Source organism: Podarcis erhardii (assembly GCF_964252035.2).
Source record: "Podarcis erhardii genome assembly, chromosome: 7".
NCBI lineage: Eukaryota > Metazoa > Chordata > Lepidosauria > Squamata > Lacertidae > Podarcis > Podarcis erhardii.
In genome coordinates, this window is record NC_138511.1 from 15209996 (window position 1) to 15231196 (window position 21201).

General features: G+C 46.5%; 1 protein-coding gene across 6 annotated transcripts in view; it reads right to left on the reverse strand.

Annotated features, from left to right (window-relative positions):
• PAX7 (paired box 7) overlaps positions 1-20803 on the reverse strand; it is a 266012-nt gene extending 245209 nt beyond the window's left edge. Inside the window, exons 1-5 of one of the 6 annotated variants that reach the window (XM_081870996.1) lie at positions 20639-20803; positions 19798-19894; positions 18196-18640; positions 13540-13775; positions 11841-11970 (exon numbers count right to left, since the gene is read on the reverse strand). In XM_081870996.1, coding sequence (XP_081727122.1) covers positions 11841-11970; positions 13540-13775; positions 18196-18640; positions 19798-19894; positions 20639-20688 — 958 coding nt within the window. In that variant the 5' untranslated portion in view covers positions 20689-20803. Of the gene's footprint in view, positions 1-4364; positions 4500-11840; positions 11971-13539; positions 13776-18195; positions 18844-19797; positions 19895-20638 lie in introns of those variants that run through there. The other 5 variants (XR_014158747.1, XM_081870997.1, XM_081870995.1 and 2 more) reach the window with 5 other exon arrangements.
• Between the last annotated feature and the right edge of the window lie 398 nt (positions 20804-21201).

Consider the following 21201-nt stretch of genomic DNA (forward strand, 5'->3'; position numbering starts at 1 on the left):
TCTCCACCTTCTGTTCAAACATTTCGAGTTCCAGCACCGAATATACATATATTTTTAATTGGCGCTTTTTTTTTTGCAAAAATAAAAAATGAAAAATGATAAGAAGTGGAGATTATCAACCCGCTGTAATCTCAGCGTGATATATTCGGTCGGAAAACGCTGGTCACCCTTCCTATTTTTTCAAGATCTTGAAAAATGAATAGCCATTTCTAAATAAATAATAATAATAATTCTGTTTTCTGAGAGATGAAATGCACCTTAGAAGCCCATTCCAGGCCGTATCGTTATTCCAGTCCAATAAAAATTAAATACAAGCAACCATTACTTGTAATGCTCTTACTCGGGAGTAAAGACCGTGCAGCCGAGGCCTGGGCATGTTTACTCGAATGTAAACCCCTCAACCAACCGCTGCAGTAGTGCGACTTGTTTCCAGGTAAATGTGCCTTAGATCTGAGAAACGACCTTCTCCCTTTTCTCTTCATCCCCTCTTTTGGGCAAATTCTTGTTAATATTTTATTTTATTTTAGGGTGGAGTTAGCCAACTGCTCCTTCCTGCACCCCCGAAATGCCCTCGATCGCACACCCCTCTCAAAAAGTGTTTAGTCATAAGACCCTCCCTCCATTGCTCATCCATGTGAAGGAAAAGGATCCCCCCCCCCCGCTGAAATGGACAACCCCACAACCCCTGATATTAATGTAGAAAACGGAACTGTTCCAACCGCTCTCTGAGCGCTCTCTGCTACTGGGTTATTAATTACAGAATAGAAGCTTTGCTCCAGAATCACCCCCCCCCCAATTTACACATCGCCACTCCCGCCGCACACCCCAATATACCCTAACGAAACCCCAAATGACAAACGTCATCGCCTTTCCCTTCAATTAATTTTTTGGGGGTGGGTGGGGGAGTGGAGATAAAACAACAGAAAGGTATCATTATTTTAAAACGAACAAACAAGGTATCATTAGATATATCATTATATATATATATATATATATATATATATATATATATATCTCCCAAACAAACACAAAACTTTGGGCGTTATCACGAATAAAAACAGTCTTCCCACCCCAGCGGAAAAATACTAACTTGGGTGGCGTTAGGTTTTTAAGAAATTCAAGATGCACACACATTATATTCAGGTATCTACACGCACATTAAAACCTCTCTCTCTTTTTCTCTCTCTGTACAAATATATACTTATGTCTGTATGAAAGAATCTCTCCCCCAATTTCCATGACACCTCCCACGCCTCCCCCCACGACAAGATATCCAGAAACCCAACGGATAATTGAATCTGATACCCCCCATCAGTAAACTGTCAAAGGCGGTTTCAGGGGACCATTTAGAAAACAGCAGCAAGCCGAAGAGAAAGTGATCTGTTTAACGAATTCATTTAGGACCCCCCTCTCATCCCCTCCCCACACAGCCCGCTTTCAAGTCCTTATAAGCAACTGATCCGGAGTGACTCCGGTCTTGACGTCCATGCTGGTGTTCTGGATAGAGCTTTCGCCACCCGTTCCAAAACACGGCGCAAAAACAAAAAAACCACAAAAAAACGGGTGTATGTGTGAAAATCAAACCATCCCTGGCAGACAGGTAGCACATTAACACTTCCAAGACCCCACAACCAGACCCCCCCTCCCCTTTTTCTCCCCTATTGTGTTTTCCAAGCGGCCCTCTAATTTTATTAACACTACCCAACAGTTCAAGATTTGTCTTCAAAAGATCAATCAAGCTTTGAAAAGGGAAAGGGAGACTCCCTCTGGGGGGCAATCTGCGTCTGCGGCGATTATATTTTTTAATAGTAAGTGTGAAAAATGAAAGAAAGACACACTCTGGGCCTATTCTCTATACCGCCTTCCACTTTCACTAACTTAACGGATGATATAAATAATATTTCAAATAATATTTCCTCTTTTTTAAAAAGAAAAGAAAGGAAGAAAAAGTTATCCTTAAGATTTCAGGTGCTGAAAATATGCACATTTTTTCTCCCGCCTTCCGTCAGTCTAAAAGCATCTCTTAAACAGCATCACATCGTACCGGAGAGAAACTTTATTTTAAAAGAAAGCACAGCGGGGTTTTACATGCTGAAGAATTAAACATAGCTCCCGACTCTTGCCGTGAAACACTGCAATTTGATTATCTGGTCACTGGAAGTCAAGGTGGTAGACCACATGAAGGATTTTAACAATACACCAGCGAAAGGAGGACCATGGACTTGCATCCTGTTTTATCCACCTCTAAAAAGAGCTCCGAAAAATATTATTCAATCCCGATCAAGACTGTGTTTTGAATTCAAAGCTATTTCTTAACATACAGGGGGCTCTGTAAAAATGAGTCAAAGATGAGCTAGATGGTTTAGAGGATTGCGGGTGCATGCACAGAAAAATACAGAATGCACTAGTGGAGGCAGAAGTTTTTTAAAAAATGAATCTTAAGATTCTAGGCCTTATGGGTTTGGAAATAAAAAGGCAGTGCAGAATTAAAGACGGCAGAATAAGGTTTTCAGTGGTTGAAATGGCAATTTGTGACACTGTCCCAACCATAACAAGGAAAGTAAAATTATGCAAAATTACAGAATGTGTCAATTTGCATAATTTATGCAGGTTCCTGATTATTATTATTATTATTAATGCACAAAGTACTGAAAAACCTGGTCAGAAAAAAAGATTATAAATTATTCTTGAAGAACCCTATTATTATTATTATTATTATTATTATTATTATTATTATTATTTTAAAAATCATGTCCTCTCAGATTCTTCTGAGACAGTTATACTTTAGACTTATTAAGAACCTTTGAGCTACAAAGATTTTATAAAGTCCAACGTGTTCTGCTAAGGTATTGAAATCTTTGAGAATATATTCAAAACCAGGGGAGGAAGCAGGTTGGACTTTCTACAATACAAAAAAAGGACCCACTTGAATAGTTAAATGTTTTTTAAAGGCTTTTTAGTTTTCATTTCACCCCTCTGAGAATTTCCTTTTTTTAAAAAAGAAGAAGAAAGAAAAAAATAAAAATAAAACTCAATCCTTAAAACACACCCTTTCCACAAAGCCTTTCACATGACTGTTTAACTGGGGTCACATATGCCCTATATTTTTTAAAGCATTCCTATCCAGTCACAGCTGCCCTCAAATAATCCCGGGAATTGTAGTTTGTCGAGGGGGCTGGGAACCATACCACTGTGAGGTCTCTCCTAACAATTCCCAGCTCTCTTGAAAAACTATAGTTTCCCAGGATTCTTTGTCTCAGTCCACGACTGGGGCATGAGAGTGATTGAAACATGTGGATGTTGTGACCAGAATCCTTTAGCCTCAGAGAGCTGGGTAACCTGAAGTCCTCTCGACGTTGCTGGACTCCATCTCCCATCATCCTTGGTCCTTGGCCATGCTATCTGGGGCTGATGGGAATTGGGAGTCCAATCATCCAGAGGCTCACAGGTTCAGCATCCCTGAACCAGACCTTCACTTGCCTTTACTGTCCCTAGCTACCTCTGTCACCTGCCTTCACTGCCCCTGTCTACCTCCATCACAACTTTGCCTTCTTTTAACTCAGAGTCCTCCACATGTTGATAGGCAGCACTCCCCTTATCCCCACCCCTAGCTGGGGCTGATGGGGGTTTGAGCCCCAAAACACCTGGTTCTTCACCCCTAGCTCTGGTGAAAGAAACTCTGGGTTTATCTTCACCTCAGTCTTGCATCTCACTGACTGTAAGCTCCTGGGAGCAGAGGCCTGTCTTCATTCTTTCCATTTATTATAAAATCCTTGTCCTGCCTCTTTGCCCGACAACAGGCCTCCAAAGCAGCTCGCAGTAAGATAAAGCAAACACACAAACAACTCGCAATAAACTTTTGAAACAAACCAATAGAAAGCAACCGTCGCTGCAAGACTACAGATGTGGTAGTTACCAGTATGAACATCCCTTCCCCGCACAAAGAAAGCTAGCAGATCAGGGTGACAAGAATTGTTTTCTGAATACTGGGAGGTGGAGTCTCAACAGCACGGGGAGGGAGGTTTCATATACTAGCAACAGGCTCATCCTCTGAGTGCCACCAAAACAAGGCCATCTGCACAAGCACAAGGAGGAAGCCACAGGTGGGCTCAGAGGAATTTGCAGTGAATATAAACAAACTAACTTGGAATGGAGTAACCCCAGAAAGGTGTGGCTGGCTGGCTGGCACACTCCAGGAACAGAAGCACTTAAATGCTGAAACATTTTTTTTTGCAGTTCCCACTCACTTCACAATGTCAACATACAATAGGATGGAGGAAACCAGGAGAGAGGCCAAAAATTATTATTTTTTAAAAGGGGGTGTATGTGTTTGTAATCGTCCCCCTCCCTCCCTTTCTCTCTACCTTTGTCGCCCAAAATGCCGTCAATGCTGTGCTTGGCCTTCTTCTCGCTGTCGTCCTCCTTCTTATCGCAGTCCTCCTCTTCCTCTTTCTTCCCGAACTTGATTCGGAGCACCCGGCTAATCGAACTCACTAAACCTCAGACAGTCAAAGACAGAAGAAGAAAATATAAGCTGCTTTGAAACTGGAAAGTTGAAACTGGGAGGCAAAAAAGGTACTTCCATCAGTAATGGTGAGGATTCTCTCCATCCATGGTGGAAGGTGAACATCTATTGCTGCTCCATCCCCATGATATCCTATCACCAGCCCCAACTCATAAGGCCTGCCCATCTGGAGATTGCAGATCTCCTGTTTGGATTTTCAAAGCACAGGGAACGTCCACATTTGGGGAAGAAAATGCTTGGGGCAGTAGTAGTTGGAGGGGAAAGTGGAATAGATGAGGGGGAATTAGAGGAAGCACTAGGGTTCGCAATCCGCATTAAGCCAAGGTATGGATTGGCCAACAGCCCAAAAGTCTCTGTTGCATCCACACCCAACAGGAACTTCTTCTAAGTAAAGGTAAAGGGACCCCTGACCATTAGGTCCAGGCGTGACCGACTCTGGGGTTGCGGCGCTCATCTCGCTTTATTGGCCGAGGGAGCCGGCGTACAGCTTCCAGGTCATGTGGCCAGCATGACTAGGCCACTTCTGGCAAACCAGAGCAGCACACGGAAACGCCGTTTACCTTCCCGCCGGAGCGGTACCTATTTATCTACTTGCACTTTGACGTGCTTTTGAACTGCTAGGTTGGCAGGAGCAGGGACTGAGCAACGGGAGCTCACCCCGTCACGGGGATTCGAACCACCGACCTTCTGATCGGCAAGTCCTAGGCTCTGTGGTTTAACCCACAGTGCCACCCGCGTCCCTAACTTCTTCTAAATCAGAGCTTAAAACAAAATAAAAGTGGTCCATGGACTATCAGCGGCCAGCAATCCTTGTTCAGGTGGACATGCCCACACCAAATCATTGTTTAAATCTTTAGTTTTAATCCTGTGAACCGCCCTGAGACCTGCGGGAATAGGGTGGGATACAAGTTTAATAAATAGTAATAATATTTAAATTTTGATTGCTTCTTTTCTTTTTCTTACGTATTGCATTTCACTGCATTACAGTGTGAATTTTATGGAACACAAGTTGTAGTAATAAATATGAAATGAAAGGAATAAAAACCCAGTGAGGTATCTCACTTAGGAAACTACTTTAAATAGAGGGAGAGCTCGCTGGTCCAGCAAGTTCAGTATTGTCTACTCTGACTGGCAGCTGCTCTCCAGGTTTCCGGGAGGGAGTCTTTTCCTAGCTCTGCCTGGAGATGTCAAAGACTGAACCCAGGACTTTTGGCACGCAACTCAGATGCTCTACCACCGAGCTATGATGCTTCTCTGTGTTTGAGCAGGTGTCATCTTAGATGTACTTAACTCCTGCAGGAGTCCTTAAATCAACAAACAGGCCAACAACTCTCTAAATACTCAGCCCAACCCCCAACCCCAGTTATATTTAGGATAAATACACACAACTCCCACCCTTAACAAACCAACACACTGAAACTACTGTCCTCAAAACACCTTTGGAGCGGGTGTGTGTGTTGAGGCTTCAGTTGGTACATTGGCATAAAAAAGGGTAAAGGGACCCCTGACCATTAGGTCCCGTCGTGGCCGACTCCGGTTGTGGTGCTCATCTCGCTTTATTGGCTGAGGGAGCTGGAGTACAGCTTCCGGGTCATGTGGCCAGCATGACTAAGCCGCTTCTGGCGAACCAGAGCAGCGCACGGAAACGCCGTTTACCTTCCCGCCAGAGCGGTACCTATTTATCTACTTGCACTTTGACGTGGTTTCGAACTGCTAGGTTGGCAGGAGCAGCGACCGAGCAATGGGAGCTTACCCTGTCGCGGGGATTCGAACTGCCGACCTTCTGATCGGCAAGTCCTAGGCTCTGTGGTTTAACCCACAGCGCCAGCCACGTCCATATACCTTGGCATAAGTGGAGGCCAAAAGACTGCGATGGGCTGCTGGTCCCAATTTTTTTTTAAAAAAATCCCCAACCTGTGGCCCTCCAGAAGTTTTGGCCTACAACTCCCATGATCCCTAGCTAACAGGACCAGTGGTTGGTCAGGGATGATGGGAATTGTAGTCCAAAACATCTGGTGGGCTGAAACTTGGGGATGCCTGGATTAGAGTGTCAGACTAGGACATAGGTACAAGTAGGTAGCCATGTTGGTCTGCAGTAGTCGGAACAAAATAAAAAAATTCCTTCCAGTAGCACCATAGAGACTAACTAAGTTTGTTATTGGTATGAGCTTTCATGTGCATGCACACTTCGACTTCAGATACTCTTAAGATATTCTTCAGATCTGAAGTGTGCATGCACACGAAAGCTCATACCAATAACAAACTTACTTGGTCTCTAAGGTGCTACTGAAGGATTTTTTAAATTTTGTTTAGACTAGGACACGGGAGACCAAGGGGTCAAATCCACCACTGTGCGACCTAGGGCCAGTCACCACCTCTCTCAGCCCAACCTACCTCACATGGTTGTTGTGGGGATTAAATGAGATGCGGGGAGAACCACACATACCACCTTGAGCTCCTTGGGGGAGGAAGGCAGAATATAAATGTATGGGGAACCTTGGGTGCCGAGATCGAATCCAGCCCTCTCTGTCTGGCCCTTGGGACTCTCGCCAGGTCACACCCCCCCTGCTCATCACCCTTGTTGAGTGTTTTTGCCTGGCTAGAAATGCGTCCTTGAACTCCGATCATTCCTCTTGCCTGCCTGGATGAAGGATGGTGTGTGTGTGTGTGTGTGTGTGTGTGTGTGTGTGTGTGTAAATATGTGGGTTTGTGTAGAAACCAACCCGCCGTACAAAGTTAAAATTCCTATTTGTTGCTCTGCTGCTAGCCCCGACAGCCACCAGAAGGTCACTCACAAGGGAACCGTGGTTCTGCCTGCCCTAAACAGTTTGGGGACAGCACCGCCTTCCCCTATATGACCCTGTACATTTGTAAGAACTTCTATGGGGGCCCTGCATACTTGCACAACATCAGACAGATCAATTCAGCTAACAGGCTTGAGTGATATGGCCTTTGTGGTGGTGGCCCCTTTGGTGTTGAAGCTTCCTTCTCAATTACCTGCTCATGGCGCCTACAGTACAGGCCTTCCAATGGCCCTAGTAACCTACCTTGGCCCCTGTGTCCTAACAGTATGGTCATTTAGAGACCCGAGCTGTCCTCAGTTGTGTTTTACCTAACTCTTCATGGCCTGATTTATGAAAGCCAGTGAGATGCAGTGCTGGGAGTGTTTGACGAGGACCTGGTTCAAATCCTGACTTGGCCATGAAACTCGTTGGGTGACCACAAGCTAGTCGCTGCCTCTCAGTCTAAGCTACCTCACAGGGGTGTTTTGGGAATTAAATGAGGAGCGGGGAAAGACCTGGCACTTCTTGGAGAAAAGGTTGGGATATGGATTCAGCAAAAATGATAAAATATTAAAATTAAGTCACAGTGTCTTTGGTGATGTGACTGCGTAATGCATCTCGTCTAGTTGTACACAGCTGACTTCTGATAATTCCAGTGTCTGCTGGAATTGAGATTGGTGGGGCGGAAGGGAGGTCAACAGTAGGTGGCGACACAGCCAAGAAAAGGCAGAGTCAACTAATTCCGGTTGTGCTCCCATCCTCCTGGTTGTTGAATTCTGCAAGGTCAATGTTGAGACTAAGGAGGAGGAGGGTCACTGTGCCTGAACTGCATGCAAGTAAGAAGGCAGACTAGATGAGGCCCCATTTGCCCTCATGGAGCAGTCTCTACTGGATTCTTTCTTTCTTTCTTTCTTTCTTCTCTCTCTCTCTCTCTCTCTCTCTCTCTCTCTCTCTCTCTCTCTCTCTCTCTCTCCTTATGCCCTCATTGCAAATGTATAGACATAGAACTTTTTCACATTATACCTATTGAAAAATTTAGTAGAACCAGAAAACCCACAGGCCTTTATATCATGCTAACAGAATGATTTCTCTCCCCAAATTAAAACATCAGAACTTCCTGGTTTGAGGGGAGGAGGAGGAGGAGGAGGAGGAGGAGGAGGAAGAAGAAGAAGAAGAGGAGGAGGAGGAGGATTTTAATCTGAATTACCTATCCACACCATGAACACCCGGACACCCAGAAGGCAGAGTGAAAGTGAAATTGACAGGGCCTGAACGCTGTCTACTCATACTTAAGACAATATTGTTTTTAATGACTTTGGTGTTATAGTTGATGTTTTTTAATTGGGCCCTCCAAATTGTTTTTAATATTGTGCTTTAATGCTATAACCTGCCCTGGGACCTTAGGGTGAAGGGCGAATAATACAAACATAAATAAATAGATAGATAGATAGATAGATAGATAGATAGATACATTAAATTTACTTGCCAAGTTAAATCTCCCTGCCTTTTAACAATGCCTGCTTCTAAGTAAATGTGCCCAGAAGGGGAACCTTATATGAAATTCTGGTATAGAGTTTTACTCAGGTGGCTCAGGGCGGAGCTTACTAATAATATCATGCATTTGTTAATTACTGTATATCCTGCTTTGAATGCCAGTTCTTAAAGTAAGTTTCAAATATGGCAACAGTAGATCCACTCTAAACTATAGGAGGAGTAACACAGGAACATTAAAACAACCTGCCCTCAGATGTTAAAGTGTTCAGCATCCAGATTAAAAAAATAAATGGAGGTTATATCCAGCTAAGTCCTAATACTCAGAGTAGATCCATTGAAATTCATGAACCTAAATTATCTATGTCCGTTTTCTTTTTTAAAAAAGGCATTTCCTTTTCACGATCAAGTGGTATATAAATTTTATGAAATAAATAAAATGCATGAATTCCAATAGGTCAACTCTGCGTAAGGCTTGGCATTGGGTATTAACCTGGAAAGCATAGAATGAGGTGGCACAAAGGGACTGTACCATTACAAACTGGGTATGGGTGTGCTTGTATCAGTTTTGGAATCCTCTTGCGTACAAAATGGACTCTCCTCCCAGGCGGCAAAGGAGCACAGAGGAAATAAAAGCTAAACAGTTTCTCACTACTATTATTGTTATCTTTGGGTGGGTGCATTCCAAAGTAAGATCCGCCCCCCCACTTGTGGTTTGAAGTGGCACTGTCTACTCCAATACCTTTTTCTATTTTGCTGTGCAGATCAGGACTTCTTGTACCCTCAAGCTATTTTGAACTACAACTCCCATCACCCCTGATCACTGGTCATGCTGGCTAGAGCTGCTGGGAACTGTAGTTTGAATCATCTGGATGGCACCCTCTCTTCCTATCAGACAAAGATCTGGAAAATATTACTAGGTATCTGAATTGAAGGGGGCAGGGACAAGAAGAGATGTAGGTTTTCTGTTCTGGCTCATCTCGACAAAACTCTAAGCGGTTGTATGGTTGGTTCTGAATCTATAGCAACAAGAAAGGAATATTTTCTTTAGTGTTTTAAGAATGTAGTATGACAGCTCTCGGGTTATACCAGACTCTCTGCCAGACTGATGCATAGCTCTGTGATACTCAGAAGGTTGCATCAAATGTATTGGGTAATATGTAAAATGGGATTGTCTGGCTTGCTCTGTTTTTCTCCTCAAATTGCTCCAAACCGTCAGGAGAAGCCAGGGAGATGGAAAATAAGTGAAATGTCACTTGTTTGAGTCACACAGGCTGTTTCTCAAAAAAGAACAACACAAATCAAGCATGCATAATTGCGACCCAAAACAGTGGCGTAGCGTGGGGGGTGCAGGGGGGGCCGGCCCCACCGGGCGCAACATCTGGGGTTAGGGCAAATCCACGGGTTAGGGGGCGCAAATCCACGGGTTAGGGGGCGCAAATTACTTGCCTTGCCCCGGGTGCTGACAACCCACGCTACGCCACTGACCCAAAAACAAAAGCCACACAACAGCACCTCTGTGACCCAAAATCTGGGAGGCAGAGAGACAGGTGTGCAAAGTTTTGAGTTTCAGGTAAGCTTTCAGTCTGCTGAAGAATGCTGTGACATCTGAAAGCTTGCGAACTCACCTTCCAACTTAACTTGATAAAGTGCTATCCATTATTGGGAAAATATGTGAGCTGCCACCTTTTGGTACAGAGCTCTCTCTCTCACACACACACGTACCGAGAAGTTAAAGTTTATCTTTCAATAAACTATAGCTCCGGGGGTCAATTTTATCTATTAAATGTATAACCCTTACTGTATTTGCTGCCACTCAAAATTAAGAGAGAATTGAGGGTTTAGATTTCTGAGTCTCCACATTCACTGTTTAATACCTGAAATTATGCATGGTATGGAGAAAGCAGGTAGATAAAAGGTCTTCCTCCCTCTCTCCTAGAACACTAGAACTCACGAATGTTTGAAGATTCAGGACAGACAGGCGAAGGTCATTATTCGCATAGTGCAAAGTTAAACTCTGGAACTCACTCCCACAGGACGCAATGATAGCCACCAACCTAACTGGTCTTAAAAGAGGTTAGGGCAAATTCAAAGAGGCTACCAATGGCCCCTAGCCATGATGGTTATACTCTCAGTCTCCACCTTTGAAGACAGCAATGATTCTGAATACCAGTCGCTAGGACCCACAGGAAGGGAGAGCGCTCTGGTACTCTGCTTGTGGGCTTGCCAATGGGGCAGCAGGCTGGCCGCTGTGAGACGAGAATGCCTGGTTAGATCTAGCTGAAGACTCTGATAACATCTGCAGGTCTTCCTACATTTGCAATGGACACTTTTAGATTTAGCAACCCTTCTGCACAATTCACTCGCTAGTCTACAGGATGTCGTTATAAGTCCAGATTTGCAAATACTGGGGATCAGGGACACCCCCACCCCCCCAAATGATCCAGAAGCCACTTAAGTCACCTGCAACATTGCTGCAAAGACCAGCTTCTGCTGATGGGGCAGACAGAGCCAGAAGTCAAAGCTGCAAATTCAGCTTGAGACTCAAGCCGGCTCTCTCATCACACACAGCTGACGTTGTTTTTGGCCTGTCCCACCTGAAACTGCAAGAGGACGGGTTGGGGGGTTGGGGAGGAATTTGTGTAAAAAGTAAAAAAAAATCCAGAGTAAACCTGGAGAAGGGATCAAACTCCAGTTTCATCTTGGATTTCTGAATCCAGGGATTTGCCTCTTTATTTCTTCCTAGGCCTCTCAGTCTGAAACAGGACGACAGAACAAAGGCTATGCAAGCTTTAGAGTGCTGCAGAACTCTTTCTTGGGGAGTCACAAAACGCACGGAACCCGGACTGTGCTTTTGAGCGCGTGCATTGAGTTATTTGCCCGCCTCTTAGCCTGGAGGGGAAGATTTTGGTCTCAAGCTGGCCTGTTTGTAGATAAACGCATCCCTAGATTAGTTCCTCCCTCCTCCCCACCCAATTACAGGATTTCATCCCCCCCCCTTCCTTCTCCCCTTTTGGGCTTTTTCCAAGCTGCCTTCTCACCTGAAGGGACCGTGCTTCGGTCGCAATGCCCATCCTTCAGCAGTCGGTCCCGGATCTCCCAGCTAAACATCCCGGGGTTTTCTCGTTTATACTCTTCGATTTTCTTCTCCACGTCGGGAGTAGCGACCTGCTTTTGGGATCAATGCGCCGTCGGGAAAAGATCCGAGGTGGGGTGGGGGAAAGAGGTTTGCAGCGGGTGGGGCAGGGGGAAGAGAAAGAAAAAGGATTCACTTTTAAATTTAAATTTTGGGGAGCGGGTAAAGGTGTGTCCTCACCTCGGCCCAGGCGCCTCGCCATTCAAATGTTCTCTTTAAACGACACCCAACTAAACATTACTCAGAGTAAACCCATGGAAATTCATGAAACTTAGCCAGCCAGGTCTGTTAACTTCAGTGGGTCTACTTTGAGTAGGACTAGCAGTGGCTACAACCCCTCTTAAAATAAAAAAAATACATAAATAAGATCTGTTTTAGTCTAGAATTTATTCTAAGGGTGCTTGCATCAAGCCTTTGGTAGTTTCCCAAATTCCCCCCCCCCCCAACCTCAGGAAAACCTCCCAAATCCAAACTACTCAGCCCCCTCTCCTTAAAGGCTTCTGAAAAAAAGCCCACCCCCTTTAACCGGAGGGTCCTTATTTTACAACTTTTGATGGTTTCCCAAACCCCCCAGAGAGCCCAAATTTGCCAAGTCAATATTTTACTGTACCTCTCTACGCCTTTACCTAGGAGTAAACCCCGTTGTACGCCGCAGGACTCGTTTCCGAGGAATTTCCCCTAGGGATCGGGGCTTCGCGCGGGGGCTTACTTGAGAGTAAGGGGACCGGTCCAGTTCCACCCTGGGATCCTTACTCAGAAGTAAAGTTCCATGGGTTTCAATGGAGCTTACTCCTGAGTATGCGTGCCTGGAGTCGGACAGATTTCCCCGCCCCAGCCTCTCACTTCTAAAGATACATATTTTTAAAAAGATTTTTAAAAAAATGACTCCGAGTGTGAACGATTATAAATTAGCTGCAAATATCATCCTTTATCCACTCTGCTCTGATTTATGGTTGTAAAGTGAGATCAAATGAGGAACTGACAGATTTCGCTTTTCTCTCGGTAAACGCTTCCTATTTTGAGCTGCCTGTCGGAGATGACGGGACCCATCGCCCAGAGGCTCATCTCATGATAAATAACCATGAATGCAAAGGAAAAAAAGAAAGAAAAGAGCAGCCGGAGGGCCCCGATCCGGGACACGTCTCCCGAGAGAAAGCCCGTCCGAAAATCCTTCCTCAACGGACCATAGCTAAGAGCCACAATACCGCGCAACTTTTTCTTTTTTCTTATACGGAAGTAAGCCCAGTTGTGAGACATAACGGGCAAACTGAACCGTGCCTGCTCAGATCCCGTGGGGCTTTTTTTAGTCCCCAAGTAAGCGAGGCTAGGGTGGCAGCTTCAGGGAACTAGTTAAGCTGCCATCTAGCTCCGTATTGTTTACACTGGCAGGCAGCAGCCATGGGAATCAGGTAGGGTTTTCTCGCAGCAGCCCTACCTGGAAACCCGGAACCTTCTGCGCACGGAGTACAAGATGCTTTCCCTTCGCTTTCGGGGTGCGTGTCCAGAGAAGGGTCCCCCCAAAAAAGAGGTAGGGGAGAAGAGGCGAAGGCTACCCCCACCCCGCGCGCCCGAGGTAGCTACCCCGGGGACTCCCACTCACTCACCCTGGGTTTGCTTCCACCGATGGCTCCTGGGCGGATGGAGCCGGTCTCCTGGTACCTGCAGAGGATTTTGGAGACGCAGCCGTGGGAGACGCGGAGCTGGCGGGAGATGACGCAGGGCCGGATCCCGTGGTGGGCCATTTCCACGATCTTGTGGCGGATGTGGTTGGGGAGGGGTCTCCCGTTGATGAAGACGCCGCCCAGCTGGTTGACCCGGCCTTGGCCCAGCGGGGTAGAGACTGCGAGGTAAAGGAGAAGAGAGGGAGAGGGAGAGAGAAGGCAAAGGTGACTTTTACCTGCGGGTTCCCTCGGGGTAAAGCCCTTATCACATTTTAACCGAGGTAAGGCTGCCCTCCTTTACCTACCCCGCCTGAATTTAACCGGATTTCGGACAGACGCGTATCGCGGAGTAAGTCCAGACCGAACCCGTTTATTGGCTCACAGCATAAGTGGATCTCGGGACCAGATCCACCGCAGTCTCCCCTTTGTGATGCGGAGCGGGCAATACCTACATTTTTACTCACTTCGTTTTATCCACATATTCCCCGTAGTTATAGATAACTTGCTGGATGTATAAGGAAGCACCTATATAATCTAGATCTCGCCTATTTGAATTTAGAGACAAACTTATTATCTGGATCGGCAAATTTATCACTGTCTTGAGATCGGGAAGAAAGTGAATCGGGTTTTTATTTAGTGCAGGCTCACACAACACACGCGCACACCCTCCCTTATTCTCAATACAGTTACTCGGAAGTAAGGTCCCGATCCGATTCACAGCGGAGCTGGAGAAAACTAAAGAGGGCGAGGCCGTTTCTGACTGAACCCGGTTCAAGTTTAGTTCCGTACTCAAATCGTGGCTGTTAAGTTTATTTTATTTTAAAAAGTGGGGCGCTGAAAGATAAAATTCACAACATTCTGGTTCCCGATCCTAACCATGTTTGTCCGGAAGTAAGTCTCTACGAACTGATATCTAAGGGGAAGGGAACGAGCGGAGGATTTTACAGCAATTCGGATTACACCGAAGCGTCCATCACCGGCGCGTTTGGTCTGGATTTGGAGTACTCCAACGGAGGACCCACTCAGAGGCCTTATCCACAATCCACATAACTAAAGACTTGGAGGAAAGGGACTATTTTTGGGGGTGTCCCCCCTCAATCTTAGGAAATTTCACCCCCCACAAAAAGTTCTATGGTCTTTATTGATGCGGATTCTGAATGAATAAAGCTCCCCTTGAACCCAGGTCCAGATAAGCAGGAATAAATTCTGGTTACAATGAAACGTTATGAAGGTGAGCCTTCCTTAAATATCTCTGTCCCGTGGTAACATCCCTCCTTTCCAAAATTTCTCGTTTTCAAAAGCCAAAGGGCTGTTTTATGTTCAAACGACACGCGGGCACGTGAAACACGCCTCTTTCTTTTTCTCAACCCCTCCTAAGAACCACACCAAAGTCAGGGCTTTGGGATCGCAGTCCCGATCAGAATATACTTTCCTGCTTCAATTACGAGGTCTAAACCGAGTCGAGGCCCAAATGATCGGCACTCTGTGTATGCGTCAGAGACAGCTTACAAAGACAGGTTTGAGAACTTTCAGTGTAACTGGCAAGGCCGTGTGCTGGGGCGGGTTTTTCTCACACTCCCCCCTGAAAACATATTTCCCTGCCAGCTACTGCCTTACACGCGCTTGCTCCGAGAATAAGCCGCACGGAACAAAGAGGAACCACTCCTCCTTAGGATCGCGCCGCACGCCAAACACCCGCGCAACAGCATCCTAGGCGCCAGCTCCTCGGGAGTAAGGCCCGCTTTATTCAGCCAGGCGTGAGCTCCCTCGGGAGCAAGCATGCCCGGAGGACCCCTCAGAAAGGAAGCCCCATTGGGCTTTTGAGGGGCTTACTCTCGCGTAGACATGGCCCCCAAGACTCCTTTGGAGCCAGTTTCTCCCTTTAATGTCTCTGGCGGAGATCCGAGCCTCTCTCCCCCGGGAGTTTCACTGAACCCAGGAGGAGAGCGGAGCCCGGTTCCGTGGTTTTCCTCTCCCCGGGTTCATTTTAAATGCAGGACGTCGGAACCATTGAAAGGAATGGACAGCGTTAACTTCGGGCCATCCCTTTCAGTGGGTCTTCTCTGAGTAAGTTGGAGGCAAATACCAGGCGCTTTGTCGCTTTCTCACAGATCGGTCTGCGCCAAAACTTCTCAAAATTCCCCTCCCCTCCTCCTCCCCGTAACCCCAATATATATTTTATAAATGGTTCCCTGGGCGCCTCTCCAGCTGAGCGCGCAGACATCTGTTTGCGTTTCCCTCTCAGCTGCCTTGATCTCTATCTGTGTAAGGTTGTCCTTTTTCTTCGTCTTCTCTCGTTTGGCCTACACGCGCCCCCTGCAAATAACAACCACCAACGTCTTCTAACCCCCTCTCCCCAAACCACTACTTTTGATAAACTACAAAATGACCTTTCTCCCTCATCCTTACCCAGCTTGGAGAACGGCGCCGTTATAGAAACTTCATCCCCCCCTTTCTGTGATCTGTTAGGCTTGAAAACAGCCAAGGTTTTGGGGGGAAAGTGTGTTTGTGTTAGGTATTTCTGTTCAAACATATACTGTATGGAGACACACACACACATATAAGGAATACCTGTTCATCTTTACATAAATCAATTTATATGCATATATAGAAAGAGTTCATTTCAGTATATATAAATCAGGGATTATCAGTATTTAGTGATTAACCCAATCATAAATGGGATCCAGAGTAAGCTCGCTTTTATATTTTTATATGATGCTTTTTATGATGCTTTTATACACATATACAGATAGTTCTCGCATAAAATAAAAGTCTATTTTATACATGTGCACGCTTCCTTATATCTTTTTAAAAAAGTATTCCTATAACCAAATTGCGTTATGAAAAGCGCCCACCTTCACAAGCAGATAAACTTTCAAATATAAATATTGCTTTAAGTGGGTATTTAAAGTCACATATTCCCCAATTTTCTGGTAGTGGAAAAGTAGACATGAATTTTATTTTGAGGGGTGGTGTGAGAGAGAACGTATTCGGGTTTCTCCCCCTTCCCTTTTCTCCCTCCCTCCCTCTTTTTAATATTTCTTCCTCGCTTCGAGGATGGTGGCTCCCCAACACATTTGGAAATTGGGGTGGGGGAGAGAAAAAAAGAGACTGGGATGGGGGGGTGTTATATGATAGTCTCTCTCTCCCCCCCCCTCTAACCCCCGACTTCCACTCTTCTTGGCGAAGAGAGGAAAGTGGATTCCGGTCCTCGCCTGGCGGTTTAATCAAGAATCACGCGCCGCTAATTCGGAGTCACTCGGCGCGCGCTGTCATTAGCCACAGCTCAGCCTCGAGTGGGCTCAGCCTGCCTCCGAGAGGCGCCTGGACTGGCCGCCCGCTCCGCCTCGTCATTATTCCCCATCACGTTGTGCAAATATTTTGGTAATCCCCCTGATCTCTTTTTCCCTTTCCAGCGCCGCTTCACTTCATTTGCTCGCAGAAAAGGAGGCCCTTCACTCCAAATCCCCGCGGCGTGTGGGTTTTTGCGCAGCCGGCGTGGGTCCCCTGCCTGCTCGCCCCCCCACCCACTGCCTGCTCGCCCACTTGAGCACGCTCTCGGCTGAGCGAGCTTTGCTTTAATAAATGCAGGGAAGGGGACCCGGAGTTTGTTTAATTCTGGTTTGGTCGCCAATCAGGGGACCTGTGGTGGGGCGGGGGAGAGACTGAAGAAAATTGTGTGGGTTTTTTTTTAGGGGAGAGATGTCGGAAAGCCGCTTTCTAATTACTTCTCGCTCTCATTCAAATATAAAGAGAGAGGGGGGGGGATGGGAGGTTGTAGAGGCGAGAGAACGTGGGTGTAATTGACAAGAGAAAGTGACAAGTTCTTTCCCAACCTTTGGCGCGCCCAACGTTCCATCGCAGACGCGCCGGGTCGCTTTCACTCGCTTCTCGTTTTTAAACCGAAAAATATCATCGCCGGACTCTGGTTTTGGGGTAAGGGGCGGTGGAGGACGAACGGACATTTTCATGCAAACGGAAAGCGGGGGTAAAGGAAGGGAGCCAGCTGCGCAAAGTTCATTCAAAAGCCCCTTCCAAAACGGTCTGCGACGAGTCAATGACAAACGAAACAACCCCACAATATTATATATATATATAACGACCACAGTTTGGAAAATTGGTGTCTCGTTAGGATTTGGAGGGAAACTTAGGAATGCCAAACGGCAGCGAGAAACGCCTGACTCCTTCCATCACGCGCAGGCTGGCTCGCAGAGTGAAAAAGACCCGCTTTGTCCCAAACGCGCCTACCCTCGCAAGCAGGCGGTTGTAAGCGCCGTCTTTACTCAGGAGTAAGCCCGGCAAGAGGGCTTCCTCCCCAGTAAAAGGGGACTGGCTTTAGGGCAGTTTCCAAGCGCTTTAAAAACGAAACTTCCTTTTGAACAAATGCCTCCTTTTAAAAAATTAAGAACACGGGCTGAAAGTTTAAGAGAATAATGGCGAAAAGTTTAAAAATGAAACGAATCGGAAGGCCCCGCTAAGAAGCGAAGAAGAAAAACCAAACCCTAACATTTTTATTTTGTAATTAAATTCTTCTTTTTAAAAAACAAAAACAAAAACAAGTATCTAACCTGGGAAGGGAAAAATGAGCCGCCTGCTTACCTTCTAAAGGAAATCCGGTGCGGGGATAATTCTGTCCGGGTGCTGGGCGCATCATCCTTGGTACTGTCCCAGGGAGCGCAGCCATACTCCAGACGAGGCTGCTGGGATGAACGGGTGGGTGGGAGGGAAGGAGGAAAGGGGGGGCCGCTGGGATGGAAGGTTTCAAGTCGAGAAAGCCGGAGAAAAAAGGGGAGTCCAAATCTTTGCAAGAAAAAAAGTGCCTATATAATTTTTTTTTACAAAAAAATGGGGTGCGGGGAGAGAGAACGTGGAGAGAGACAGAAGGAGAGAGGACCCCTCCTCTGGTCTGTCCCCTCTTGGAAAACCTCAGCCACTCGCTTCCCCCAAAGCCCCCCCAGAGTTTTAAAAAAATGAAAAAAAAGGGGGGGGTTGAAATTGACCAGCTGGAACTGAGCTTGCGTCCTTTAGGAATGCGCGATGAAGACTGTGGAGTGAAAGCGAGCAGAGGTTGAATTTCTTTAGAGGAGGATTGTAGAAGGTTTTCTCCCCCCCCTCCTTTGCCTCCTTCTTCCTTCCTTCCCCCTTTCTTCCCTCACTCTTATTTTGCGTGCGTGTGTTGCTTCTTTTTTGGGGGGGGGAGGAGGAGAAGAAGGGGGGGTGTCTGATGACTGCTAGGATAGGAAGGGTTGGAAGTTGTGAAGACGGGTTGAACTTTGGCGCATCGGGGGAAATGCAAGAAAGGGAGACCGAAGAAACTCTGATAGGCTGCGGAGTGGGGATTTCCTCCCCCCTTTCTCCCTTCTAAAAAACCTCCTTTTTTTATTCATGAGCGCAGAGAAGGGAGATTTAACTCCGAGGCTTGGGAGCCAATCGCAAAGGGGCTGGTGTGTCCCCCGCTTCTCGCAGACGTATATCTACAGGATTTTTTTTTTTTAAGTGGGTGGTGGTGGTCTCCGTAGGAGAGAAAACGGAATCTTCCCCTATATATCTATATATATATTTAAGTGCTAGCATTCCGATCATTTTTTTTTTAAACTTTCCTAAAGTTTACCTGGGGAGACGGAAGAATGACGTCCCTTCGCTCCCCCCTCCAAGAAAACAAACAAACCACTATTTCGTCAAAAGTAGTTTTGCCACTTCCCAGGACAAATGAGGTTTTTTTTTGGGGGGGGCGAGGAAAAGGGGAGAGAGAGGGGGGACCTCAGCACTCTCCCCTCAACTCCGTCGCCCTAACTCCTCCAGGGACCGCTTCTCTGCCCCCCAACTTATTAGAATAGAGGTTTCCACACAAAAATAAGCAGTCATTTCCCCGCTAAAGGGAGTCTAGGAGGGACATCAATTCTGTCCTAAGCAGAAGGAAGTGATAACCGGGAACCCCCTTACCTTAACCCAAGCCTTAAACTTGGGGAGAGAGACCCGTCCACCTTGACTGTATCATATATGTATAATATATATTTGAGAGACATCGTCTCCACAATAGGTTTCAGAACAGCAGGAGCAGATACCATTCACACATCGGGACCCACAACTCTTCCAGTCAGTCAATGAGGTCTTCCTGCCTTCACACCTAGCAGGTATTCCCCCCCCCCCCCGAAAATGACTTAAGGGCAGCTGTGGGTCGAGGAAGGGACCCTCATTTACCGGTAGCTTTAAGCAGCTGGAGGATCGCTCCCCTCGGACCTCTGAGCAGGAGAGGGCTTGCTTCCGAGTAGACTTCGCAGCATCGCTTCTCTGGTAACTTGGAAGGCAATAGACTTTTGTGGAAAAGAACAAACATATCAGTACTGTACTAGGATTTACTTCAGAGTAACAGCATGGTTAGAAGCGAGCCAGTGGGTCGCTCAGCCCCTTTTAAGTCTCTTTCCCCACTCCATATAATTTCTTGAGAGTTAGACACTCAGGTGTAAGGTCTACACTTCTTTCTCTCTCCCCCCTCCCCACTTGGCGAATCGATTTTTGTCGGCTGCTGGTTTCATGGGGTCTTGGAACGCGAAAATCGCAGCCAGGCAGCCCGGATCCTAGCCACGTGGATCGGGCATTAAGGCCCCACTCGTGTTACCTGAAAGCGCTTAAGATCGTTCAAGAGGCGCAACCTGATCCTATAATTCATATATACTCCGGGGAGGGGCATGTTTCAGTGAATCTGGTGCGTGTGTGTGTGGTTCGTCTCCTGCGCAACCTACCCGACGAACAACAGCCCGAGAGCAGCCAGATTCCATGCACGTTTACTCGGAAGCAAGCTCTGTTGAGCTCGATGGGAACGTTTTCCCGGGAAGCGGCGCCTAAGGATAGCAGCCCTTTCGTACGCAAGTTCTCTCGGAGTAAGTCCTAGTGGGTTTCACGGCACCTAGGATTGCAGCCCCCCATCCTATACACGTCTCAATCGGAAGCACCACCGAGTTCAGCGGGGCTTATTCCCCCTTCCCACAACCGAGAAGCATTTTCTGAAATGAAAAAACAACAACCCTTCTCCGTCTCTCACCCAGAACTAGTTAAGGTTGCGTGTTCCAGCTTTTTCTTAATAATTATCATTATTAACCCATACCCCTTTCCCAGCCGAAGCACAATAGCTAGATCTTTGACATTAATACCAATAGGAATAAGAACATGTGAATCATCTTTTTCTAGTCGATTTGGTTTGTTTGGGTCAATTTAGCCCAGGCTACCACGTCCCTCCTCTCCTAAACAGCGATCATAATTCTCTGAAACCCAGGACAGTGGCAGGGGCGGAGAAGGAGGGGTGAAGACAGCTGGTCTCCCCGCTTCCTCTGAAGCTTTAAGGACGATGACTCCATCCCTCCTTCCCAGCGGGCACCGACGCCAAAGCTCCGAAGTGTCCTTTGTTCCCCCTTCTCTCTCTCTCTCTCTCTCTCTCTCTCTCTCTCTCTCTCTCTCTCCCTCCGCTCTTTCTTAACCCCCCCCCCTAAATCGAAAAAAAAAAAAACTTTTGCAAACTACACTAAATGGAAGCCAAACACCTTTCCTTTTCCTTTAGCTCGTTGAACCAGCTGGTATGAAATTATATATCCAAACACACACACATTT